The sequence below is a fragment of the Acanthisitta chloris genome, unplaced genomic scaffold, assembly GCF_000695815.1.
Source record: "Acanthisitta chloris isolate BGI_N310 unplaced genomic scaffold, ASM69581v1 scaffold28082, whole genome shotgun sequence".
NCBI classification, from domain to species: Eukaryota; Metazoa; Chordata; class Aves; order Passeriformes; family Acanthisittidae; genus Acanthisitta; species Acanthisitta chloris.
The window spans coordinates 15,875-34,333 of NW_008661500.1; the positions used below are offsets into that span (position 1 = coordinate 15,875).

The window sequence follows — 18,459 nt, forward strand, 5'->3', positions numbered from 1 at the left end:
TTAGAAGCAGAAATCTTTTTTCTGATTTGTTCAATACTGGATCTGCCACTGAGCTAGCTGTGTAGATGTGCACATAGCAACTGCCCTTAAAGGCAGGGACAAAAGAAGTATCTTCACTCACACTTCATGCCACTTTTTTTTCATAAAGTCTAGCAGAACTACCACACAAACCCTTTACATGGCACAAACAGAAACACATGGCAGATACAAGAACTGCACATGCTATCTTGAAACCTTATCCTTTAAAAAAAGCAAAGCTTTCTTATAAACAAATACTAGTCTGCTCATTAAAAACAAAAATAAAAATACAGCATTAGCAGAAAAGGCATGGCTATCTCCAAATCACAGATAATAGATGCAATTGTTAATTAGTAGACTAATACCATAGTAACTCATACGTTAAAAAAAAAAAAAAAAAGAGATTACAGAAAAAACACATCAGTAGTCTCAGAATTACCAGAGTGCTTGAAAGAGACCAAATGAATCTTCCTACGGTCTATGGACTCTCTTCTCTAAGCGCCCAACTTTCTAGAACGCTGTTTCTATTAGTGTGCCTCCTTACTGAACATATGTCCCTCACAATGGGAATTCATTTTGCATATTGAAATCATACACATACCTGCTGCAACTCAGAGATGTCAAACACACCAATATTTTGAATTCCTTCAAGGAACGCTGGAAGCTTTTCCATGACATGGTGGACTTTATTGAGAAGAGAGCTGATACTAGAAACCACATCCAGCAGTGTATTTAGAACATTGCCTATCTCAGGTGGTATCTGCATCTTGGAAAAGTAGGGAAAAAAACACAATAAATTCCAGTTTGAAACAAATTCGAACCTTTCAATGTAACACTCAAAATGATTCAGCTCTTTCTAAAACTAATTATACAGTGTTCCTAAAAACCATATTTAACAAAATGTCTCTTAGTATAACTCCCCAGTCACTATCAAATTAAGCTGAAGCAAAGTTTTCTGGTAATGTTAGAACTGGTCTATGACAAATCAAGAATTAAAATACAGAGAACGCATTTACATCTGCCAAGCTGACAAGAGCTCTCCAGCCCAAGATGCTAATAGAATCTGCAACATCCTCTCCCCTTAGAATTCAGTGTAAATGAGAACTTTTCCTTCACCAGGTTAAAGATGTTCAATGCAACAATTTAATATTTTAAAAATAATTTGTAAGTTCAATTAAATCCAGCAAGCACTTTTGTTGTCTAATATGACTCCAAGGGCAACTAACTTTGCTGTCACACTGTTCCTGCCTTTGCGTTTTTCATATCTAAAATAATTGTGTGCATTTCATTCCCTACTTGACCTAAGTTCAGTTGGCTCTTTGCTATTTCCACCAGGCAAATTTTGGCATTATGAGTTTTCTTCCTATTCCCTTTGCTTTGGTGGATTATTTATATTATAATAAAAACTGATTCATTGCCTATGCATGATAATAAAACCAGTATAATCTCATTATATACTTTCAGTTGCTTCCCCTGATTACGTTTACTTTATCCACCTTTATTTGACTATAATGCCAGTGCTTAAATTTCTTCTCAGCCTTCACCTACTTTTACACAGTAAAAAAACACCAAAACAAGAAAACCCCAAACAAAGCAACAAAAAAACAGGAAGTAGAAATCTTTTCTTTTCGCTCTGGTATCTTTACCCATTCTGGGAAATTGTCAAATTTTTAGAAGTCTGTGGGTTAACCTGTTTAACTGAGCATGCAGCATCCAGAATATAACCTGGCACTTATGGCTTTAGAACAAAATGTTCTTCCTCCCAATGTTATAACTATATTTCATTTATTCATACTTACAACACCTTATGTTCTGTCAATAAATTACCCCAAAAGAACTGAAATAAATATCTTCTATCAGAAACCCCAACAAATAATTTTGCTCTTACAAGTAAAAACACATCACTGAAAACCCACACTAGATCCCAGATTATCTACAGTTGTAGATAATATACAGTCATGCTACAGATATTTGCATCCCCTCATTATGGTTTTGAACTGTATTATTCCTGTCAAAGTCATTTATCTTGGGTCATATGAAATACAGGAGGTTGGCCCTTATAGAGAGACACATACTGGGAGCTGGAAAAGCTCCTTCTTGAAGGAGCCAGCTGAATTGCCAACATGATTTCTACAGCAAATAAAGTGCATTCCACAATGCTATGAATTCTTCCTAGAAAATAATTTTGTTATTCTTGCAATATGATCTCCTATGCTTGTTTTAGTTCCAATGATGCCAGCTCAATCTTCCACACTTACAAATAAAGAACTAATTGCATGAACTGCAAACTCTGCTAAAGATTAATAAAACTATGTCTCTGACCTACAGTGTTTTCTGTAAAGCTTTCATAATTAACTCCTCAGTGATAATTTTCCTGAGGAAGCAAGAAATGGAATGCAGTAGCATCAACACCATTCTTCAACTGTTGTGTTTGTTTTAGCAAGTTAAATGAAGACAAACAATGACATATGTCCAGTGTTTACAGAGAAAGAACATCTGAAGAAATAATAGAATTAATTTATCTGAGTGCTTTAGACCACCTTCAAAAGAAAAACACAGGATCCAAATGCTTTTTTGTTCCCATCTTACCTTGTAAATGATGTGACGTAAGTTGAAATTCTGTATAATCAGTACAAACATGGTATACAAGTCCAGTGCTGGTAAGGAACATAATTCTTCCACTACCAGGGAAGTTTTACTGCTTTCAGGCAGTTTTAGGAGCAGGCTAAGTACTTCTTCATCACATCTTCCAGTTAAAGCTACCACAAAGGCACTGTAAAAAACCTATCACAATGTATGTGTATTAAAAAATTTTCTCCCTGAAATGCATCACCATTTTTTATAGTCAATAAGGTGAAAATTTGTGTCACAGTAACATGACAATTTGCAGTCACCAACAGACTTGAAATAATAAACTATACAGCTCTATATCAGATTGGTAATACTCTGTGTACATATAAAAATATGAAGTGTATTTCTTATAGAGATTTACTTTCATTTGTTCATAGATCAGTCTTTCATTCCATGAGCATCCATACCATAAGCAGACATATTTACAATGCTGAACATACTCCTTCTAGCAGATATACACCTTTGTAGCAGAAACACCTAAAGATCAAAATCTAGGTGTATGAATCACTAAAATCAAACAGTATGGTCATTTCTTCTTTCAAAGGACACACAAATTTAACACTTGGGGATGTCTGTATGGCACAATGTTTACTTTGAGCCAGCTCACATTTCTCAGTTAAACACCTCTTTGAAGTATTATTTAATAGCAGATGAAGGGGCAAATTCTTAAGTAGACCTTGGGTGAGACTACAATAAAACCACCTGGGATGATAATGGTTTGATTCTTCCTACAAAAAATGTCACATCAAAGGACAAGTGCTTGTAGTACAGATATCTCAGGAGTTCTTAGCTACCCATTCTCAGCAGATCCAGAAAAATTACAAGTTTTTGTAGGAGCCTATAGGAGCCAAAGTACAGGATTCCACTGTACTCCTTATGATAGATCCTACCTCTACTGTCTCCACTGAATGCATGTCTTGCTAGCAACATTACCCAATAAGGGAGAAGATCCCCAAGCAAATACAATTAGGAGCCAAAGGCTGCCAGAATATGAAATTTAACTCTTTAATTCCTATTAATATTTTATTTTCCAACTTATTGACTTCTCAGTTTTTATTCTGGAACAGAATTTTGCCTTTCTGATATGTGTGCCTACAAGTATCAGAATACGAATATAATTCTGATAGCGTAAATGGATACTGATTTTGACTTCCTGCTGTGGAGGAGATTTGGCCATGATACAATTTAAAATTTATTTTCTCATGCCCCACAAGCAGTTTTAACCCATTCCATGTTTTATCCACTAGATTAAGTTCCTCTGAACAGCTTTGTGAGTACCAGAGTTAACCCAGACTCCTACGTTCAATAAAGGAATACTTATAGTCTTCGGGTTACAGGTTTCAAGATATTTCAAAACACTTAATCACATACTGATGAGCATGGCCAAAGCATAATATCGTGGCAGAAATTATGGGCAAGAGCAATAAGCATAAACATTTCTCAGGCTTACTCTTGCTGTTGCAGAAGCAAGCACAGTAGTAGTATACAGTGAGAGAAATACAGGACAGCAATGGGCCGGCAGCTATCATTAGGGTTATCAGACAGTGGTAGACCATAAACATAATGGGCATGCTTAAATTATAGCTTTAAAAAGTACTTGTGCAGTTTACATAACAGTAAGAGACAGAGGCTTTTTAATGCTCCAGTTGGACTGGGGGAGGAATTAAGCACTTAAGCAAACAAAAAATTCTGTATACATATGCAAATGTGAGATGTGTATATATATCTAAGCTCAACATATGACTCTGGCTAAAAGTAAGGATGGAAAGTAATTTGACAACTCAGTCAATTAGCATTATTATTCCAAAGGATCAAAGGTGCACCAAATCCCATTTAACTGAATCAATTCCAGATTACTTCTCACATTACCATTTACTGAAATCACAATAACAACCTAACAATAAAGGCAGTCGCATTGCCAAAGACGCAGAAGAACAAATCATCTATAAGTAGTTATGATGGTCTGAACTGCCTTTTTAACAGCTGCACTTACCACGAACACTTGTGACTGTTTCTGCAAGTGGAGCAGCACTGACACCCAGTGGCTCCTCGATTGACCTGATCAGTTTACATCAAACGTACTCGCAGCTCTTACCACTCATACAAACGCTAACTGGAGAGAGAACCTGTTAGTTAGGTGGCATTTTTCATTCTTTCTACTGATCACTGGCATCACAGCAATAATAACACACATTGTTTCACTCACAAAATTCACAATACACAAGAGAAAACAGATAAAGTGAAACTAAAGCAAGGTACTGGTAAGATAATGTAAGAACAGTGAGGAACATAAAAAGGAATTAAAAAAATACATAAGACTACTCTACTGCAAGGAGCAGAGGTTGTAAGATACAAAATGGTATGTTCAGAAATCCTCATCTTTTCTACAGTAGCAAGCACCAGCAACACTCAAATTCTGTGTCATCACAAGTGGGTAAGACACTGCTGAAAGTAATAAAGCAGTGCCATTTTTTTTCTTCTTTTTTTTCAAACTGGGTTGGAAAAGGCCTCAAATATCATCAAGTCCAACCCTACTGAATTTAGACCAGAAGATTAGGGCTACTATAAATTGATCTCTTAATGCATAACATAATTATTTTGAAGTCCTAAAACTCACAAAAGTATTCCACATATATGCAATAAAATCCCACACAAAGAACATGGCTCATTTTGTTTCAGCTGGCACATCAGGCTATAGGTTGACCCATTAATTTGGCACCTCTTCTTGATCTTTTACCTTCGAATGAGAGACACTAGATTCCAAGATGGTATTCACAGTTTCTTCAGAGACATTGACAGAAGAACCAATGTCCAGCCTCAGCTGAGTAAGATTCTGCACACACTCCTTGACTTTCACATCTGGAAGAGAGGAACAATAGTGTCAACAGTACCCATCTGCTTAATTAGATTTCCCTTTTCATTCAATTTACTGTGAGCAGTGATAAAGGATGAAAACTTCATCTCATGTAATTCATTCTCACTTCAAATTCAAAGGTCACTCTCCTGGCAAACTTGTGCATCTGTTTGCATTATCCTATCACACTCCTTGACTTTCACATCTGGAAGAGAGGAACAATAGTGTCAACAGTACCCATCTGCTTAATTAGATTTCCCTTTTCATTCAATTTACTGTGAGCAGTGATAAAGGATGAAAACTTCATCTCATGTAATTCATTCTCACTTCAAATTCAAAGGTCACTCTCCTGGCAAACTTGTGCATCTGTTTGCATTATCCTATAAAAGCACAGGACTTAAGGGCTTGTGCATCTGTTTGCATTATCCTATAAAAGCACAGGGTTTATCCCTATGTTATGAAAATATCTGAAATTCGTGAAACAGCCTTTAGTCCTCTAAGATTTTTCTCCTTCCACTAATTTAAGTCCTCTCTTCTTTCTAATTAATCCCCACATTTTACTGGAGAGGCTCTGGCTGAATGAACTATGCTGTCCTGTGTCAACTCAAGCACGTGTACATGCACAAATATACAATGAAAATATAGTGCATTAAGTCAGTAGTCTCCATAAGCAGTGTCCTTTTGAAGTTTGAGGAACAAAGCACAGTTATAGTCCTACAAAATTACACAACAGTAACCATTAAAAAAAGAAAACTGGAACCCACCATTCAGGAGATTCAAATTTTGAAGAAGAGCTGCCGCTGGATTTTCAGACAACTGTAACTCCAAATTTTCAGTCACCCTGAAATGATAGCCTTAGTTTCACAAGGTATCAGAACTAAGTCATAGCAAGTTTGAAATACTCTCTAGGAGAAGTTCTATTCATTTACTTAAATTCTACTATTTTTTCTCAAGTGAATAGCAAATATCATAAATTATTTGGAGCTCAAGCCCATTGGTTTACAAGCACAATCCTGTGTTTCTGACTGTTTGAACTGCTAAACTGATCTGAATGCTTAATGTTTTGCAAAAAGCTATTGAGAGGACAAGCCATAGCAAAATGGCTTTAAAAAATTTAGATATTAAAATTTTGACCTAACTGAAGTGACAGGAAATTGAAAATCTTAGGTACAATCCAAGCATGCAGCTGATGGAGCAGTAAGATCTTCAGCAAAAATTTAAGGGCTTTTAGAAATATCCGGAATTTTTCTAAATTACTTAAATAATTTGTACATTGTATCCACCAATTTTCAGTTAAATGAACAAAGCTTAAAGAGACTGTATTTATCCTCTAAAACTTAGAACACAGACATATGCACAGAATAACACTGCTAACATTAAAGAACCATTTGGGATACTAAACTTGGAACACAGACATATGCACAGAATAATACCGCTAACATTAAAGAACCATTTGGGATACCAATATGTAAAAGGCTTTACATTTGCAGTTGTCTCTCTATGTTCCCCAACATTAGCTGACATTCACAGCTGTCACTGCTGGTACTCAGCAAGGCTCCCAGGAAGCTCTCCAAAGTATTGGAAAGTTTTTGGTTTATATATGCCATAGTCTCACAATCCCCCTTGTTGAAAGCAGGCCACAATCTTTCAACATCCTGCAAAACACAGTGATCATATGGTTAGTAAATTTGAGAGATCACAGAAGTAGCAGCTCTCAGCAACTAAATGATGCATATTTTCAAATGAGAATATGGGTAAGGTAACACTCTTACTCTTTGTATTAGTAATCAAAACTGAGCGAGATGTTTTCAAGAACTAAGGAATTCTCAAATATATGAGTTTTGGAACCAACCAAATTGGGAATTTGTACAAGCCTGTCAAGGAGATTCAAAATGCAAAGATTTTAATTTTACTTTTGCTTCAAAATTAAATTAGTTTTTCTTTCTTTTTTTAACTTTAGGCTATCTTTATCTTTTTTTTCCCCAAAATTGTTCTGAACAACATCAGATTCCATTCAATAAACCGAAACAATCTGATACCCATCCCCGAAGTTTTTCATGCATTTTTCTCCTTATAGTAGGTACTTCTATGTTTTCTCCTGCATATTCACATTTTTGATTTTGCAAGGCTTTTTAAATATTTGCAGAAATAGGTCACAGAATGGTGGTGACTACAGAAATGCATTTGGTCTGCAAAGTCTGCTTTGAGATATGTGATTCCTCTGTCATCTGTTTACTTTTAAACATTGCTGTTCATATCAGCAAAATGTCCAGGTATCAGAGCTACTTCATAAAGTGGAGGAAAATACTATAATAAAAGCATGATTTCAGTATTTTGTCTCTGTGTGCACACGTGTGCACTGTCCAAAGACCTGCTTCCAACTCTGCATGAGTCTAATTGCCAAATACTGCTCTCACCTGCTCACCATTTCATGCATTGTTAAAGAAAAGATGACCCAAACTGGTAATCACAATTGCTGTTTTAGCTGGAATGACTATTTGCTGGAAGTTTATTTGCATCTAGCTTGATTTCACAACTGTTCCTCGGAAGATTTAAAAGTATAAATGTACTCTAATTCATTAAATTAGCAGTATGACAAAATTTAGAGGAATTAAAAATGGACTGCTGTTTGATATTGATTGACAACCTAGTTATTCTAGTTATAGGACATCTAATTATTCTAGCCACGCTTACAACTTGCAAAGATCACCAATGTTTACTTAAATAATTACTTCTGGGTATCATTATCAAAAGCATCAGAGTTATACCCATATAAACCTTAGCTTTGTATAGCCACTGTGGGGACTCATCATTCAGACAGCAGGGAAAAAAGGAAACTTCCATTAGTTTCCAAAGTTTAATGCATGTTGTAAAGTCCACTTGTAGGTGTGGAAAACACACAGACCTGATAATGATCTCGAACCACAGCGATCCCTTCAATGACAGCAAGGAGCAAGTGACTTGTTAATCCATCTTTACACTCTGTAATGGCACAGAAAATGTTGCCAAAGACAACTGGTTCTTCTGTAAGAGAAAATGTTCAGGTTGAATCAGTCTTTTAAAAAATATTTTAAAAAATTCAGGAGTCAGGTTAAAAGCTAGCCAGCTCATAAGGACAGAAGAGTTTTCAAAAGCAAAGAAAGCCTGATGTGTTAAGGAACAGAGAAATATTTCTAGCTAAATTTATGTATGATTGCAGAGGGCAAGAAGGACTAGTATGATTCAATTTCCATTACACTTTCCTGATCAATTATAAGAACATCAAAACCCGATACAGAACCAGAGAAGAAAACTTCATATTTACTCTTTGTGAGCAAGAAGAATAAGTCTGAGAAGCTGTGTATATTAACCACATCTACCTCCTCCTCAGACAGGCTGCCCTGCTTCTATTTCCCTGTGGAGATACCAGGATGTTATTAACCCTCTAGTGAGCAGTAACTTTCAAACTTTAACTCCAAGGGGAGGGAAACAGCATTACATAGACATTGGCCATATGTACAAATAAGGAATCCATATAGGGGAAATTTTTCACCTGATCATCCATGGAGGCAGTTTCTACACAAACTTTCAACCCCCATACCCCTGGAAAAGATCTCCATTCCCCTTCCTGTAGTGGGTTTGTACATGTGATAGCAGAGAAGGAATCCTACTTGACTGCTGAATTCTGATTTGTAACAGGACCAAGATAATTCTTTTTCCCCATGTTCTCTTTTCCTTATGTTTGGTTCCTAAGTCAAGTAGGAAGAGCAATAACCATTCACTACTGCTTCTAAACCAAGCCAACCTTGATCTTGGTCATAGAAGTAGTACAATACAATTCAACAATGCAAACCAAGTCAAGCAATTTTCACCTTTTCTCATTAGGTTTCATAATGTTTTCTGTAACAAATGAAACATCCCTATGACAAGAGTATTGAAATAAGAATGACAAAAACTTAGTTCCTTAATATCAGTTCTCTCAATAAACAGACTGTTCTTCAAAGGTCAAAGACAGGATCCAGGTACCTGCACATATTTTCAGTATCACTTATTCTGAGCTAAACATCGCTACAATTTTGCTCTTTGAAACTACATTGGTCACGGGAGAGTGGAGAAGACATTCATAATTGGGTTGTAATCGGATATTATGCTTTCTTTGGAAATTAATTTGGCTTAAGACATGACACATCTCATCCTTTGCTCTAGAATGGCAGGTTAATGCCTCCTAATTGCTCTTTGCAAAAACTTCAGGGCACAGTTGGTTACAATATGAGGCTTGAAAAGCAGAGGCCTTGGTTTTCCAAAGAAAACATAATATGACATTACACTCTTAGGTCAATATAAAGCCTTTTTTAAAATGCACATCTTGGGGGCCTATACAGAAGGAATAAAACAAGCCTAACACATTAAAATTTGAACAAGTTGTTGAAGGTTAAGTTATTCAGCTACAGGTAACCAACTGACTGGCTTGACATGGCCAGAAGTGAGAGGTGCTGCTTCCTTTAAATATTTGCCCCATTATTCTTTACTGTCAGCTACATGCTGCCTTGTGGCAACTGCTGCTCATTAAAAAAAAAACCCTGTGATTTGACTCAGCTCACTAGCCCTGCAGAAAAATATCCAGTAAAAAAGGTTAGACAAAATCCAAATGCATAGTCTTCTGATGGGTTTGTGAGTGAAATCATAAAAAGAAGAGGTCCTGATGTGTCAAAGTAAGCCCAGGAGGAAGGGAAGAGCACGCAGCTAAAAATGATAGAAGGTGAGCAGCAGGACCTCCTGCTTCTACTGAGACTTTGAATTAACATGACCACTCCAGAAAGAAATCATCCCTTTGCATGATCCACATCAAATTTTTTCATGTGCTTCTGTTGGCTTAATTTCCAGGCATCAGCATGCTTGCCTTGCTTGGCATCACCCAAATTAACAAATGTTTGCTTAGAGTAAAGTCTTAACATTACAGTACTAACACATATGGTGATCACTATTGTGGTAACCAACCTGAAAAGATTTTGAGAACACTCAAAATGGTAAACTGCAATTTCTGCAATAGTATGACACTATCAGGGTATAAATGTTCCTGAAGAATCTTGCAGATTTCAGCTGCTCTGTAGAAGCATTAATAAGAAAACATTATTTTCATAACAAGTGTACCACAGAAAATTTTTAACAAGTGACTATATACAGTTGCAGTCTTCAATGAACCACATAAGGATTTCAATATTGACACTTATTACCTTTGTCTGACCTATTTAAAAGTCAGATTATAATATTTTCATGTTAAAAATAAATTCAAACAAAACCAACAAACCTTAGGAGTGCTAGAAAGAACCTTCAAAAAATAAGCAAAATTGTAATGGCTTCAGAAATACTGAGAGCCCACAGTATATGCTTACTTGATAGCAAAGAGCAGAATACTCAAAATCTCTGATAATCAGCATGTGGGAAAAATAAACCACCTGGTTTATGTCAGTATGACCAGTAGCTCCATCAGCAAGACATGCTAGAGTTGTTTGGAGCAACCTTCTTGTGGGCTAATTCAGTACTACTGCAGCAACTCCCATCTAGCAGCATTTTTATTAAATAAACTGGCGGTAAACATTTTCCTGAAGTAACATTTCCTCTGCTACTGGATTACATTTGATCTGCATAAACAGAAATTATCTCAGGCTCAAGATACCCTCAGAAACTGTATTTGTTAAACTGAACAACTTAACACTATAACCATAGCATGGCATTAACAAAGATGAAGAAATTTCATTTAGCTACACTTGGATATTGAAAGAATAAAAATCCCACATACCACAAAGCAATAGTCCCAAGCACTCCTTAAAAAACAATGCCTGTTACCCACCAGTAACTGCGGGTTCAGTGTTCAGACCTGCAATAATTTTAAAACACTTGTATCTTGAAATATTTGTTTCTATAATAAATCTGAAGAAAACACTTAGAGTATCAATACAGATAACTAAGCACATCAATAACCTGGAACACAGTCAATAACGTGATACCAAATATGGCTGGTCTGAACAACATAAGATGGCAAAAAATCTGAAATGAAACAGTGCACAATAAAAGTTTTGATTGAGCTGTTCACAAACAGAGAGCCCTTCTGTCATTGTCAGCACACTTATCAAAATGAGCACACAGAAAACACTTACCTCATTTCTGCCACGACATCCTTATGCAAATCCTTTAGTAATAATTTCATTTTGTTCCCATCATGTTCTGTGGTAGACTGAAATATTATTTCCAAAATCTCTTGCATGATCTCCAGAGTTCTGTTTTGGGACTGAGCAGAAGCTTCTCTATATTGTGCATTATCAAAATATGAACCAAAGAAGTCAGTAATCCAAAGCTCTGTATTATTTATATGTAAATCTTCCTCTATAACAGCAAGATCAGCAATTATATGAAGGAGACTGTTTAGTAAAACTGAATCAGCAGTATGAGTACTATTCAATTTTTCTCTGCTAAGATGACCATCACCAAACAACATATCAATGTCATTTTCCTTAGGCTTATTTTGGAATAGTTCCAGAAAGTCAATAATGTCTTTGACAACCAGCAGCATGTCATTTGACAAACTTTCATTAGACATAAGGATAATTAGAGCATGAATTATTTCAGAATAATTTCTATTGTTACACACACACAGAAAGTTCTTCACAATGTCTTGTATCTCTCCAAAATTTCTTAATTTAGCATCTTCAGATGACATCTTAAACTGCTGTATTGAAACATCAGGAGCCATTGAAGAGGGCTGTCCAGTGACTAACTTTAGCAATTGAAGTTCTTGGTCTATCACTGCAAGTAAGTCTGTAACATTAAAATTCACCAATAAATCTTCTATGCTTGTGACTACATGAAACCAGAAGTTCTCAAACTTATCAGATGTGTTGCTGTTTCCATTTAAAGCTGATATTATCATCAGCATTGAGTATGTCTGGTTTCCAACAGAAGACAGCATCATTAAAGGCCGAATTACAGAAAGAAAAGAACGAACAGCTTCTACATCCAGGAGTCCAGAAACTTCACTGGTTATACTCTTAACATTGGTAAGAACAGTTTTAAGTGATGATCTTGACTGTTTGTCCCAGCTTAGGCCGCCATAAAGATCACGCAGTTGTTCAAGAAGACCTTTGTCCTTCTCCATTTCTGCCACTGAAACACTGCCCAGTGCTTCTACAATTTGTAAAGCCATTTGGCTCTTTGGTGTGGAAGAACAATTGATTGCATATGTATTATTTGCCTGCAGTGGTACAGCATAGAGGGATAGCTCATTCCAAAAATCTAGCAGCTCTTTGAGAACTGAGCCATTCATATGATGAAGCTCAGAAAACTTCAAAAGAACAGAGTTCCATTCTTTGATCTGACGAAAAAAGCAAGTCACATTGCGAGCAACATCCATCTGAAAGTCTTCCATTAAGCATGAGAAATCATCTTCCAGAGTGATGAGTTTAAGCTCCTTAATGACTTCAATGATTGCATCGTAACTAAGAGTAGAATTGCTAAGCACGAAGTCACAAGGTTCAACAGTGGGATCAATCTGAGGTGTTGCTGTTGTGAGAGTCCAGCAAAATTCTACATAAAAACAAATGGAGACCTCTTCAGGCTCATCAGATATGTCTGCCAATATCTCCAGTAACATTAGAAGATCTTCTACTAGTTCAGAGAACTCCTCATCAGTAAACGTTGACATTTTTTCTTCCTGAGTCAGTATGAAAGCATATACTTCAGTTAGTGCTTCTGTAATGTTTCCATGAGCTAACCTTTCAGTAAGACTGATGACATCAAGGAGCAGGTCAAACACATCTTCTACATCATAGAGCTCATCTTGTTCAAAGAGTTGTGTTATTTCCCATAAGCCAGTCAGGTTCCAGTAACACGACATGTTCTCAAATGCATCCCACCAGTCTGTTAACGTTCCTAACTCAGAGTTCTCAATAGAAAAAAGTCTGATATTTTTAAAGAAATCATTTAGGTTCCTCTGGACTTGTTTGAGTTGACTTATCAATAATTCAGCATCCATGTTCCTCATGTTCTGCACCAAGGCTACCATATGTTTTAGAAACTCCTTTTCATCTCTTAATGGAAAGGCAGTAAAAGTAGGAGACTTGAAAATTTTAAGTGCCTTCCTTATCAGTTCAATATTCAGAGCTACTGTTTCTATCACTTTCTGTGGCAATGTTTTGTGTTCATTCTGCAAGTTTGAGTTTAGTTTTCTAGTCACATATTCCAAGAACTCCATCAGCAAACTGATATTTTTCTCATGCAAGAAAGATTCAGTGTCAAGGTCCAAATGAGAGGAGCTGTTTTCTTGGACTTCGAATGTTTTATTTTTCAGATGAGTCTGAATTTCTGACAAAATTTCTACTGATAAAAGCTGAATGTGGTGAAAAGGACTAAGGATCACTCTTGAAGTCCTGTTAAATCCATGGATTGATGGACTAAAATGGGTCTTATTTGATGTATACAATGAGTGCTTCATTAAATCACTGACAACCATTTGCATTTGCTCTCCAGAATTATTTAAAAGTTTAAAAATAAATTGAAGCACACTAATGTCATCTTTTAGATAAAATTCAGGGAGAATAAATTTAAAAGTTTTTGCTATAATATTGAAATAAACATTTACACAAATCACATCAGAACCAGTTTGGGAACATTCCGGGAGTATCAAATTAAAAATCAAATTAACAAAGTCCATCATGTTCACTAGCTTAGCATCTCTCTCAGTGTTTCCCAAAGATTTCAGCAGAAATAAAATATGCTTTGTGCTTTCAAGGTGGGAAGGTGACCTGTATTTTTCACTGAGATTACTTAATCCATGTATCCATCTGTTACAATCCTCTGCTTCATCCACTGTACTATAAAAGTTTAGAAAGGAATTAAGATGAGATGAAAAATTTGTTTGCAAATAGCTTATGTCTTTCAGAGTATTGGACAAAATCAGCTTGGTAATATTCTGGAAAATGCTGATACAATGCTGATATTTGTCTTGAGGTACACTCTTAAAGAAAGCAGATGTGTTATTTATCTCAGAGAGAATAGTTTCAAGTTCCTTTTGGGAGAGCTTGAGAATAGTAGAAAGGGAATTTCCAATGGAAAATACACCAGTGCCCCTATCTTCTCCCTCTGATCCTTCTAAGATGAAAGTATCTAGCCATGAATTCAAAACCTCACCATTAACAACCTTCAGTACAGATTTCTGCAATTCAGTTATCAGAACTCCCATCATTTCTAAAACACTTTCCAAACTGTTACCTTCAAGCAAGCTTGAGACATCAACTACATTGTTAAACACACTTTGAAGATTAGCAAGGAAAGCTTCAAAATCTTTCCATGCATTTAAATCACCACCTTCTTCAAATATGACTTTTAGTAGCTTCATTGATGCTCTTGTATCTTCAAGAATAGCCATAGCTGTGTTATTGCACAGTTCGTCATGAGTCACATCTAAGAGACTTTCAGAGAGATTTGCCAAATCATTTCTTAGAGAGACAAAATAGGTTGAATTCAAATTTAAGATTTTGGATGCTTCTTCAAAAATCTCTGTCCAGGTTTGAAGCCACGTGAAAGTGCAGAGCAAAGCAGAAGGCACAGTTACGTTATCTAAAATTGTTAAATTAGACAGAATAATGTCCAATGGAAGCAGAAGTAAGTTATAAACCTCTTCTGAATGTTCTACAGAAGTAACATTTGCTAGATAAAAATCAGCACACTCATTATTTCCAAGGCATTCTGGAGCGATATCAAGAAACTCTTCCAAATAACAAAAGGCAGCTGTTTGGAGCTCCTCATCAATAAATAAAGTTTTAAGGCTGCTCAGAGTGCCATAGACAACTTGCATCTCTTTTTTTCCTTTCTGTGCAAGAAACTGAGCCTGAAACTCTGTGTAGTTATAAATGAATGGTAACTTTTCACAGAGAGACTTGCTGGTGAAATTCCAGAGCAGATCAAAAGTTTCAGACAGAAAATCAAAAATTAGATCCCTATTTTGGAAATCATCCCATACTTGAAAGGATGACATATCTTTTGAGGTCTCATAAAGAAATGTTAACAGAGTGCTATTTCTTATAATATTTAAGAACAGATCATCATTCTGAGACAGAGAGAAAAGTATTGGGACAAGTGAGGTCACACTAGTACTGTTTAACTTTTGAATGTCTTTCAGGAAATCATGCACAATTTCTCCTAGTTCTTGTACCTTATACATAAAAGTTGCATTTGAGAGAAATAAAGTGGAGGCATTACTCACTCTAGGAACTGTTGAGAAAGACACATTGACATGATCATCAGTCAATGATCCAACTTCATAGAGGTTTCTTACAAAGTTTTCACTTAAATATTTTAAATGGTTCAAAGCAGTAATATTTAACTCTGGCCATTTAGTCAGGATATTTTTAAGCAACACCCTACTTCTATTATGGATTTTATTTTCTGTAATGGAAGAGATAACTCTGGATAAGGTCTCAATTACCTCCCTCTCTTCCACTTGACTCAAATGAGAAAGCCTAGAATCAAGTTCATAGAACAAAATTTCCACTATATACCAGAAAACTTCTGTCTTCTCTTCTGTCCAGAACGTCTCAAGGGGCTGGGATTTTTTTTCTAGCTTATTATGAAGTTCAGAAACTGCAAGTGAGAAATTGGCAGCAGATTCCTTCCCCTCAGCAAAATCTTTCATCCATGTAATTGCATAATTCAAGGCATTTTTAATTAGAGACTGGTTTGAAGAAGCTGAGAAGTCAAATATTATATCTTCTATGACTTTTAGAAGATTAATAAGATGATCCATTTCCTTTTCACCATAAACCCTTAAGTTTTCATCTCTCTTCAAAAACTCTTTGAAAGATGTCAAAATCCTGAAAAAATTAAGCACAAGTTTTTTTGTTCTTAGTTACCTAGCAGCAATTATAGACAAGAATTAGTTAAACATATTTTATAATTTTAGAACTTAGGTTTATATACTTAACTCAAAGAAATTACAAATATAATTTAAACAGCAGTCACAAATAGATCACCACAAAACCTGAAATAGCACAAATTGATGATTGCTTTGGTTTTCAAAAATGTGAAAGAACTTACTGAAAAGTCATAACCACATTAAAATCAAAACCTGAAAGGGGGCATCTAGGATAAAGAATTGTGCAGAGTCAAACCCCTTTAAGTACATCATATTTTCAGCTGCTGAAAAAAGGTAAAGCTTCCGTGCTTCACAGACTAATTATTTTACAGAAAGAAACGTATCAATAAAAAAGAACAAGAAAATTGATCAAAACCTCTGATTTTCAAAGAATTCTAAAGAAATTTTGTTTTGCGTAATTATTGAAGGCTAAAAATTCCATTTGACTGGCTGATAGATGAACACTGCTATTTTAATATCTCCAAAAAGATAAAACATGAAATCACAGTGAAAACTGGAATGCTCCAACTGACGCTTCCATTGTGTTGGTACTATTATCAAAAGAAAAAACATTTACTAGGTCTGTAAGATTGGTTGAGTTAGGTGCATGGAAAAAAGAGCCTTCCAACGCAAAGTTGAAAATACCTTCTTAAATATACATTCTTTTTCTCCAGATTCAGGACTCTGCAATCAAAACATTGTATACTGCAAACAATAAGAACCAAATTCCAATATGCACTACTAAATTATTGAACAACTTGACTGCAGTCTCTCTCTTATCAGTACATAATGGATTGTGTCTTTAAAACTCATTCTCATATGTTCATTTGTACAGCATGAATAATATCTCCTCCAGTGACAGTGTTTGACATGAACAAGTAGAGCTATTACAAGCAATGCCTAATTGAGACCAACATTTAAATTCCCAGAAGTAAGTCATCCAATATGCAGTTAGAACAAGGGAAGAATCAGTTCCTGATGGGGCTCTTCCAACTCCGACAAACATTAACTCCCTGCATCTACAACTTAAGTCATCTCCTGATCTTGCAGATCAGGAAGGTTTGGACAGCTTGACAAAATGTACAGAACTCACAGCCATACCTAGATATAAACTGCTTAACATTTGCATTAAGTGATAAACCAAATGGAGAACTTGAAACTGCAACAAAAGTTAAAAAATATCAAGAGAAATCTTAGCCTCAGAATACCCTAGATGAGATTGGAAACTATATGTATACAATTAATTCTATGTGTTTAAACCTCCGTTCTCCATAGCAGACTTCTGTTAAAAGATCTCCTGCACAAGTACCATGCCTTTGACTCCTACAATAAAAATCCCAAATATTTCAGATGCTCTGGGCTTGATGTACACAGGAAGCATTACTGAGTTACAGGAATTATTTGTGGGAATTAAACTTTGTTTGCAGAACAAAGTAAAGAATTCAGGTCCTAGTCCAAAATGCCCAATTATACACAGCTGCTGATTCTCATGAGTCTTGACCATGCAGTACTCAGGTCCTCTGCTGAACTTTTAAGTAGCTGTACACTGAAGCACAGACTTAATTTCTCTTTCAGAATTTGTGAGCATCAGCACATTTCTTTGACTATATATGAAGTTTTGAATTACAAAATTTAAAAAAAACAAAACTAAACACACAAAACAGACAAAACCCAGAAATTAATCAAATGCAATGTGAAAAAGAATAGTCAGGTCAATCTGAACTTTATAAGCCAAGTTGCAGAAAGAGAAGTATAACTTACCAATCATCAGTATATCCTTCCGAAAAGAACGCGTCTGATTTCTCATTCCATTGCTGGATCAGGGTATTTATCTGCAAAAAAAGTTTCTTGGCTTCCCTGTCATCTAGAAGCTGAGGCATCAAATCAGCTATGATTCTTTTAAGTTCCAAAAAGAGCTTCTGAGAGAGACTGCTGCTGCTGAGCCACTGCTTAATTACCTAGCAGATTGAATGCAAAATAGAATACTTTGTTAGAGAATCAAAGCTTTCTTATTTAGACAGTACACAGAATTTGCATGCTTTAAAAAAACCTTGACACAATTAACAATGAT

The 18,459-nt window shown here is 35.7% G+C and overlaps 1 protein-coding gene across 1 annotated transcript in view; it reads right to left on the minus strand.

The window, feature by feature from the left end:
- The window catches only part of LOC103798020 (ATP-binding cassette sub-family A member 13-like), a gene marked incomplete at both ends in the record, with an annotated part of 49,674 nt that overhangs the window by 11,615 nt on the left and 19,600 nt on the right, over positions 1-18,459 (minus strand). Inside the window, 8 exons of the mRNA XM_009070263.1 lie at positions 620-784; positions 2,608-2,802; positions 5,387-5,508; positions 7,026-7,158; positions 8,409-8,527; positions 10,383-10,480; positions 11,641-16,347; positions 18,150-18,346. Of these exons, the coding sequence (XP_009068511.1) occupies positions 620-784; positions 2,608-2,802; positions 5,387-5,508; positions 7,026-7,158; positions 8,409-8,527; positions 10,383-10,480; positions 11,641-16,347; positions 18,150-18,346 (5,736 nt within the window). The remainder of the gene's footprint in view (positions 1-619; positions 785-2,607; positions 2,803-5,386; positions 5,509-7,025; positions 7,159-8,408; positions 8,528-10,382; positions 10,481-11,640; positions 16,348-18,149; positions 18,347-18,459) is intronic.